Here is a 10,188-nt window from a genome sequence, read left to right as displayed (position 1 = left end):
CCTAAGGATCATCAGAGCATGATGAGTTGACTTTGAGCTGGTTTATGTTGATCAACGGCAGAGTGATGGCCTTTGCCTGGAGAGCTCAGCCTCACTGGGGTGTAGTAAATGTCCACTCTCTCATCTCAGTCATTTTCACTTAACAATCATGGTATAAATTTGAATCTCTGACGTTTTAATGGCAGAAGGATTTGGAGATGGGAGAGTGTGAAGCAAAGAGATAAGGTGACAGTACCAGGGAAAATTATACCATTTCCATTATTTCCATCATATCTTTAATAACTGTCAAACTCAGTGTTTAGAAATAGAAGCTTTGATTGATTTTTGTGAAACATGGAGATATTTAGGTTTAGCTGTAAGAGCTCAACTTCTTGCTTTTTGTATTTTACCATTATACAATAGACGATCTGGGAAAGTAATGAAGTTTATCAATGAGTTTTATAGACTGGAGTTTTTCCACAGGTTTTTGGGCTGCATGCATGTTGGAGTATGTCACAAACCATATTTTCTTGAGTTTTAAATATTACTCACTGATCCATACTGGACCACATCTCTGCAGCCCTTTTTTAGCATTGTCTTTCAATCTTGTTCTTCCGGAGTCTTAACAGGATTTCAATTCTGAGATACTTTAGATAACCATTTTACCTTTTCAGTTAATGCTGTCATCTTGGCAAATAGCTTTATTTTTCTCCACCTACTTTCACTTCCATAGTATTTCCAGAAAAGCAAAATGTGCCCCTTGTATATAGTATACATGTCACAATAATGTGTACTATTCTTAATCAACATTGATATTGTATCAGACATTTCACTTATTTGGTTCAGGTTTTTATGTAACAGACTTTCCAGTGAAATAATCTTCCTTCCTTTAAAATCAGTACAATCCTTGACAATGAAAGTACTCATTAGGTTTACTCATGTAATTTAACCCCTCTGTACAGCATCTTTACAATAAAATAAAATAAAATAAAACAGTACTGTAGGAAGTAGAACTGTGGCTCAAAGTGCTAGAGTGTTAGCTTTGAGCAAAAGAGAACAGGTACAACACTGAGGCTCTGAGTTCAAGCCCATGACCAACAAAAACAACAAAAACAATAAGTAATATAAATTATACAATTAATAAAGTAAAATATAAAATTTTCTAGCTAGATCCAAAATTAGTAAAGTCTCAACAAGCAATCATTTACTGACTGCTTTTGTTTTGTCAAGTAGTAGTTTCCATTTTAAATGTATTGTCTCAGTTATTTTTCAAACATATGAGATAGGTATTCCAGAATGAATATGATCATGATAGTTTATCCAATCTACCAATACACAACTAACTATTTTTCAACAAGACACATATAGTAATGAATTAGAAGCATGAGTATTTGAATTCAGTTTTGAAAAACTGTACAGATTATTGTTACCTGATCGTTTCATAATTCTAACCATATCTACATCAGGGTTTTTGTATCATGATTCTCAAAAAAAATATCTTTCCTGAATTACAGTTAAGTAAAAATCCTTCAGACTTCTGAAAACATAAGAAAGACATATGTGTCTGGTCCATGAACACATGTTTCATATCTGTCCATGTTAGTCTTCTACTTTGAAAACTGAAATAAAGGAAAAGTCATCACAGAGAGGGCAGAAAACTTTTCACATCTTTTTCTATTTTGTCTTCGATATGGATTTGCAATTGATGAATCCCTCCTACCTTTCTAATCCAGAGTCTTGGTTGTTCCTTAAAAAGCTATCTCTATTTCCACCTTGCCATCATTGGGGCTTCTTTGCTGTTGTGTAAATTCTTAGTTTGGAGCATAATACTAGAACCTGAGCAGTCTGAGAGCCAATCTTCTCCTCTATAGAGTAAGATTTGTTAGTAGAAATGAAGGTTGGAATAATCACTCTGTGAATCAGGTACATAGTTAAGGGCTAACAACCTATCGTTGGTTTAAATTTATAGATCAAATTATTTCAAAAGAAATATTGATGGAATATATGTATTCCTATGCAACTCTAATTGGTAGTGATTCTTCTTGGATAATATGGTAATTAATTAAATTGGCATAAAAATACTAAGGAAAGCATTGGGTTCCTTTGAACTAATATTTCAAAAATGAAATTGAGTAGGATATGCAAGCATACAGAATTAGTATTTAAGTATGACTCTCATAAATTATTGTATGAAACAAAAAGTTACAGAAAAATTCCTTGGAAAACAGTGTGCTTCAAATCAGGTACTGATGTTCTTTTACCTATAAAAAGTGTTGGGTTTTCATTGATAAAACAAAACTTGTGACTTAATGACTAAGGCCAGTTGATAGCTGAACAATAATAATCACCTAACTAATTGTTTTAAAAATCAAACTGACATTAAGAAAAATCATAAAGTGAGGTTTGCAATTTTGACAGAAAGGATAATTTTTAAAACTTTCTAACATTTTCAGAGGACTATCATGATGAATTCAAACTACTGTATTACATGATGTTATGGAAAAATCCAAAACTGTAATAAAATCTGTAATAACATATAAGAACAAATCTCAAGTAGGTGAAAGTTGTCTGAATTTTTCCCATATGTTAAAACACTCTTTGCTTTTATTTCTTAATGCTTCATTGCTTTAAAGCTAAATTTAGAATTGTAGAACTCAAGTAGTTAAATTTTGCCTATTAACTAAATTGGGTCCCAAAAGATAAGCCATGACTTAATTGCTTGTGTTTGTGAAACCTCATTATAATTTTCATCCAAAAGTGATTTTAAATGATCAAATTCAAGAAAAATATCCTAGCAGCAACAATAGATCATGTGAAATATATTCAAATACAGAAATGCTAAACAGTGGTGGCATCATTCATAGTTTTACATAAGGTATATTGGACTCCTATTGGTTTTGTTGATAATTACTTGAAGACAATGTGTAAGAAGAGAATCATCAAAGTAACTGAAGCCATTGAAAAATGACTTAAAAGGAAAAAAATCTGTACATTTACTTATTCCAATTATTTTCATTGCTTACTTGAAGAGTTTACTAATGCCTGAATCCTGCCAGGTAGAGACATTTTGTATATGAAAAATATGTCAATATCCTTCCTATTGTGCTAAAACAAGTCTACCAGAAGGCTTATTTATCACAAATGTAATCCGCCTTGTTAGGAATTTGGGACTTTCTCCAAATTTGTGGCAAAGAGAGCTATAGAGGTGCTCGTCAGAGAGTGGATGCAGGTGTTGTAGCACAGAGAGGGTAGTGAGCAGATGACTAGCTTAAGTAATCACCCAGCATTTAATAGCAGGATAGAGGGATATATGAAATATGTTCTTTACTTTGTCATGGATTTGACTGGATGGAAGATGCTGCCATAATGTTGATTATATATTGTTTAGATAGGGCAAATTAGGGTATCTTTGAAAGAAATAGTTGAGATCCCCTCAGCTAGATACCCAAATACAACTACTATATGTCTTTGTATCTCTGTTTGCTATCATATATTTGTAGATGAATGATAGGAGATGACTTTAAAATATGAAAGTATCTTTAAGATGTTCACAGTAATAAAAACAAACTTTCTATATTATATTTTTTAATTTGTCTCAAACTGCTACTTGGCTGTTGAAGGAATGAGTTATAAAGGGAAAGTATGAAAAAATAAAATCATTATAGCCATAATGTACAAGATATTACATAAAACTTTTTCTGAAGTCAATTTTAACTTCATTTTAACTGCTGATTGGAAAGTGTATGTATATAAACTTCTATGAAATTTTTGTGGGTCTTACACTAACAGGTAGAATACTCCAGTTGTACTTTCGTGGCTCTACGGTGGCCAGTCACGTCTGTGATGTTTCCTCATCTGCTCAAACCCATTCTTACACATCCAAGAAAAAACAGTGTCTTCCTGATTCAGCTTAGTGTAACTTTCTTTAAAGTACACCAATACATGAGCAATAACATTTTTGGTATCGATGAACAAATAATTCTCCATCATTTCTGTTTGAGTCCCAATTGGTATTACTTAGATTAATGAGTTATGTGGAAGTTTAAAACATAAGCTTTCTGTCTTCACACATACCTGCAGGATTGCACGATCTGGGATTTCTAACTCTGAAAAAGCATGGCAGTCTGAGATGTGGATCGGCATAAAGATATCCCCTTGAATGTGCTCAACGTAAGATCAGTGATTCATAATCACCTCATGACCTACACTTGGTTATTCCAGTAGGAACAATATCACTTGGATTATGTGAGCTGAGAGGACTTTAGTGTAGAAGGCTTCTCCACCTGTTCGATGGCCCATGGCAATTATTCAGTGGTGTCTGAGTTCATCCTCTTGGGTCTCACAGACCACCTGGAGCTTCAACTCATTCTCTTTGGTGTATTCCTGCTCATCTACATAGGCAGTGCATTGGGTAATCTTGGATTGATGGTGCTAATCCATATCAGTCCTCAGCTTCACACACCCATGTATTTTTTCTTCACACATCTGGCTTTCATTGATTTCTGCTTCACCTCCTCTATCACCCCAAACACTCTTGTGAATTTTCTGCGTGAAGTGAAAAGTATAACATTCTATGCCTGTGCCATGCAGGTATGCTGCTTCATTACCTTTTTGGTTTCTGAGTTGTTTTTGCTCTCCATCATGGCCTATGATAGATATGTTGCCATCTGCAATCCTCTCCTTTATGTCATTCTCATGCCAAGGGGTCTCTGTATGCAAGTCATGGCTAGCACATACATGTATGGATTTGCTGTGAGTCTTGCACAAACCCTGGCAACGTTTCAGTTAACCTTTTTTGACTCCAATAGGCTCAACCACTTCTACTGTGACGATGTTCCCTTAGTTGAGTTGGCCTGTTCTGACACAAGTATCAAAGAACTGATGTTGCTGATCATTGCTGGGTTCAATATACTTTGCTCTCTATTGATTGTGATCATTTCCTATGTCTTCATCCTGTTTGTCATCCTGAGGATGAAATCTGCTGAAGGGAGAAGGAAAGTGTTTTCTACTTGTGCATCCCACCTGACTTCCATCACAATATTTTATGGGACAATCATTTTTATGTACCTACAGCCTAAGTCCAGTCATTCTTTGGACACTGATAAAGTTGCTTCTGTGTTCTATGTAATAATGACTCCCTTGCTAAACCCATTGATCTATAGCTTGAGAAACCAGGAAGTAAAAAATTCCCTGAAGAGAATGAAAGAAAAGTTACGTTTGTCTAACAAATAATCTAAGGATTATCGAAGAGTAGTGCTGAGTTGATTTTGAATTGGGTTTTATTTAGAGACACATTTTTGGTGAATGGCAGATTCATGACCTTCACCTGGAGAGCTCAGCCTCACTCAGGCTACAGTAAATGTCCACTGTCTCATTTCAGTCATTTTCACCTAACAACCATGGTGTAAGTTTCAATGTCTTGAATTTTACTTGTTTTTTTTTTTTTTTTTTTTTGGTCGGTCGTGGGGCTTGAACTCAGGGCCTTGGCGCTGTCCCTGCACTCTTCAGCTCAAGGCGAGCGCTCTACTGCTTGAACCACAGAGCCATTTCCGGTTTTCTGGTGGTTTATTGGAGATAAGAGTTTCACGGACTTTCCTGTCCAGGCTGGCTTTGAACCCCGATCCTCAGGTCTCAGCTATCTGAGTAGTTATAATTACAGGCATGAGCTACCTGTGCCCAGTTAATGTCTTGAATTTTAATGGCCAAAGGATTTGAAAGAGCAGAGAGAAATGGGAGAATATGAACAAAAGAGTTAAAGTGACAGTAAATGAGAAAGAATATACTGCTTCCATTACATCTTTAATATCTGAAGAAACACCATATACGCGAACATAAGCTTTGACTGATTTTGTGTAACATGGAGATGTTTATGTTTAGCTAAAAGAGCTCTACTTCTTCCTTCTTACATGTTATCATTATACAATAGACAATCTGGGAAAATATTAAAGTTTATCAACAAGGTTTATAGACTGGAATTTTCAACAGGTCTCCAGTCTGCAAGGAGAGTATATCACTAACAAGATTACCTTGATTTTAACTATCCCTCACTGATTCCATCCTAGACCAAATCAATACTGCCCCTTCTTAGCACCGTCATTCTTGTGCCTGAATCTGTGTCTTATTTTGACTCTAAAATACGTGATTAACAATTTTGTGTTTATAATTGATAGCTATCATCTTGGCAAATTGTTCCATTTTCCTCTCTGTGTTTTTACTCTGTAGAGAGCAGTAATAGTTCATTGCTCCATGTCCAAAGAATATTGTAAATATACATAGATTGTTATGGAATGTTGTCGTGGGGTGTGGTTCCTTCTACCTGTCCTACAACCTAACCACTAGTAGATTACAAAGCAACAACATGTGCCACTTTGTTTAGTGGTTGCCTCACAAACATCCTATCCAAATGTGTGTGCTCTTCTCAATTAACACTGTGTCAGGCATTCCTGTCATTTGATTTAGGTTTTTGTGTAATGTTCTTTTTGGTGAAATTATCATCTTCCCTTTTAACTCAGTAGTGCAGATAATACAATCAGTAAAGTAAAATATGAAATCTACTAACTAGTTCCCAAATGTGTAAAGCCAATATAAACAGTCATTTACTGACTGTTTTATTGTGTCAAGTAGTGTATTTAGTTTTATTTAATGGATTGTCTCATTTTTCAAACACATGCGATCGTGTCTGAGAATGAGTGTGTTCTAGGTAATGTAGTTTATGCAGTTCCAAAACACACATATATAGCTATGCAATAGACATGGGGTTTGTTCATTTTTGAACATTTTTACAACTAATTTTTACATGACTTTCCAATAATTGTAAGTAGATATAAATTAGGATTTTTGTCTCACAATTCTCAAAAACGTCATTCCTAATTTGTATTTAAATAAAAATTCTCCAGAATTTTGAAAATATAGAAAGATATGAGTCTGATATATTCCAGCCATGGTATAACTCCTTTGAACAAATTATCTGATAGTTAAACAAAATGAACACCAGAAGGTCAAAACATGATTTTTCTGAGGGATGGTGAACCTTAAAGGGAGGTGGTCAACAGACAATAGGAGAGAAGAAGTGTGGAAAAATAATGACCCTCTTCAAAAAGAAATGTATGCATTACCTGAATTATGAACTGCAGCCATTCTGTATATCACCTTTACAATAACAAGAAATAAAAAATAAAGACACACTAATCAATATACTCATGTGAGAATAGAATGTGAACTTAGAGGTTGGGACAGATAAGAGGAGAATGATGTGGATCAAAATATCTTGTATTCATAAACTGAAATGTAGAATTAAAACCCCTGTATACAACAATGAAAATAATTTTAAAAGAGTAGTAAAAGCAGAAAATATAAAATAAAATATAAAGGCTTTAATAGGACTAAATTCAATTGCTTGGAGTTTTTTTCAAGTTAGATCAACAATCAATGACACGTACAAAAATTTAGAAAGCTTTGTTTCAAGAAAATGTACTAGGGATGCTTCATGTAGCTGATGCCAACAAATCTGGTATTTTTGATGTATCTGTTAGATGCTACTTATTATGTCCAAACACATATCTTATTATCTTAATATTGCTACTTCCATTTGTGTAATAATTATCTGCATATTTTGCAAGTATTTGGGAGATTAATATGATTTCCCATCTATCAGGAACAAAACTCAAATTTGGGTCCAAATTGTTCTGAAATCAGGCAATGGGTCCACCTGTATCCCTATTTAAACAATTTGTTTTTCCTTTACCCTCCACAAATTATACCAACATCAAATATAGTGAAAACAAGGGTTATACCGTGGGAGAGGGACATACAAAGCAACAAAGAAATCATCTTTTAAATATGTTAGAAATAATTGCAAAAAAGAAAAAAAATGGAATATAATTCATCACATCAACAAGAGCAAGGATAAGAACCACATGGTTATCTCAATACATGCAGAAAAAGCATTTGACAAGATTCAACACTCCTTTATGATGAAGGTTCTGGAAAAATTAGGAATCCAGGGAACATTCTTCAATACAATAAAGGCTGTGTATGACAAACCTACAGCCAGCATTATACTTAATGGTAAAAAACTAAAGCCATTTCCTCTTAACTTAGGAATGAGACAAGGATGTCCACTTTCTCCACTTCTCTTCAATCTAGTATTAGAATGCCTAGCTACAGCAATAAGACAAGATGCAAACATAAAAGGGATCCAAATAGGGAAAGAGGAAGTAAAACTCTCCCTCTTTGCAGATGACATGATTTTTTATTTAAAGAATCCCACGACTCCACTTCCAAATTACTCAAGTTGATTCAAAGCTTTGGCAAAGCAGCAGGGTATAAAATTAACCCACAAATATTATTAAATGTTAAAAAGGCATTATTTCCTTTTTTAATCAGCCTCTGAATTTTACAATTGTATTTAAAGCACTATTTACTTGTATATAGAATTTTCTTTATTTTTTATTAGAAACTAAATTGTAAAACGTTGATAGTTGAGTAGTGTGATATTTTGACTGTAGGACTATAGCGAAGTAATTTTCATCATAGTATCAGGGACTGCACAAAAAACTGTGCCCATCTGCTAACAAATATCCTTAATATGCTATCTATCCAGTACGCCAAAGACTTGTAGCTCATGTTCCAAGAAAACCTACAATTTCTTTAATGTGTGTTTGTTGATAGTAAATAATTTAACTTATATACAGGGATATAATTACAATGATTGTCATTGATCCGTCCATGGGAGTCTGACCAAATTATACTTAGAGGAATTTTAATAGGAATAATTAGCATGTTGGCTATGTAATTGAGAAACAATCAGTGTTTTTCAGAAAGACTTATTTTTCAAAAATTGCACTGGTCTTATACAAAATGTTATTGGATCAGTGATTATGAGCAAATAACAGAAGAGGGGAAAATAGGGAAAAGCATAATATGATCCAAGTAATGTTTTAAATCTTTATGATATATATGTATATATCATACATAAAATTTTACATATACATCTTTTATCATACAGATATATAGCATATATACCTATCATACATACATACGTATGTATCATACATATATAGTATATAGCCTATATCACATATATACCATATAGATGTGCTTACATAATATATACATATGTATACTGTGCTTACATAATATATACATATGTACACTGTAAAGAGTACAAATTAACTAAACACTGTGAAAAGCAGAAACAGAGAAATTTTAATTAGGCATGACAAGAAACAAACTTGTTTTCATGTATGGAAATATTACCATGAATATTACATAGAATAAATTCATGCTAATAAATATAAAAAGAAAAAGAAAAATCCTGCAAGCCAATCAGTGTTTAAATGTGACTGTCATCAGTTATTGAATGAAACAGAAAGATTCATGGACCTTCTTAGAGAAACAGTGTTATTTAAATCAGTAAGCAATGTTCTACAGGCTTGGAGTTCTTTAGCAATAAAAACTGTTTTTTTTTTCTCAGTTTAGGACCATAGGATAATAGGCGAACAACAATGATCACCTTATGAATCATTCAAAAATGTTAGAATAACATGAAGAAGAATACTGAAATATAGTTTGTGATTTTTGAAAGAAAATCTAAAATCTTTCTCAGAAGCCTATCCAACTCAGAAGCCTAGCAACTCTATTCCATGACCTCATAGAGAGCTTCACAACTGTAACACACTCTGTAAAAACAAATCATGGGGGAGTGAATGTTGTCAGCGTTATGTCTCATCTGTTAGAATGATGTTTGTTATTATTTCTTAGTTCTTTCTTTAGGTTCTTGTTTCTTCCATGAGATTCAGTGTACCATTGTGTACTCACATGGTTAACTTTTGTTATTAAGGAAATTGGGTCCCCAATGAACAATCATGACTTAATTGCTTATGTTTGCAAAGCACCATTACTGTTTTGACTCAAAAATGATTTAAAATGATGCAATTCAAGAAAAGTATCCAAGGGCAACAATAGATCACACAATATACTTTTAAATACTGAAATGCTAGGAAGTGTTGTCATCCACAGTCGTCCATAAAGTATATTGGCTGTCTTTTGGTTCTGTTGATCATTATTCAAAAGCAATATGTAGGAGGAGAAACTTCAAGGTAATTAAAGCAAAGAAAAAGGATTTAAAAAGACAAAATCTGTAAATTATCATGTTTAATTGTTTTCATAGTTTATTAGGAGAATTTACTAATTACTGACTCCTGCTAG

At 33.5% G+C, this 10,188-nt stretch overlaps 1 protein-coding gene across 1 annotated transcript; it reads left to right on the top strand.

Annotated features, from left to right (window-relative positions):
- The first annotated feature begins 4,269 nt into the window (after positions 1-4,269).
- LOC138833586 (olfactory receptor 5AL1-like) lies at positions 4,270-5,211 on the top strand. The gene has a single exon (XM_070031867.1). The coding sequence runs from the start codon at positions 4,270-4,272 to the stop codon at positions 5,209-5,211; it is 942 nt and encodes a 313-aa protein (XP_069887968.1).
- The last annotated feature ends 4,977 nt before the right edge of the window (positions 5,212-10,188 follow it).

Source organism: Dipodomys merriami, unplaced genomic scaffold (assembly GCF_024711535.1).
Source record: "Dipodomys merriami isolate MVZ:Mamm:240054 unplaced genomic scaffold, mDipMer1.0.p SCAF_21, whole genome shotgun sequence".
Classification (NCBI taxonomy): Eukaryota; Metazoa; Chordata; class Mammalia; order Rodentia; family Heteromyidae; genus Dipodomys; species Dipodomys merriami.
The sequence above is the reverse complement of the archived record's forward strand: the minus strand, read 5'-3'. Positions and strand labels throughout refer to the sequence as shown.

What these genes read in the sequence shown, in the direction of transcription:
- LOC138833586 (XM_070031867.1), top strand. Translation starts at nt 4,270, where the DNA reads ATGGCCCATGGCAATTATTCAGTGGTGTCTGAGTTCATCCTCTTGGGT.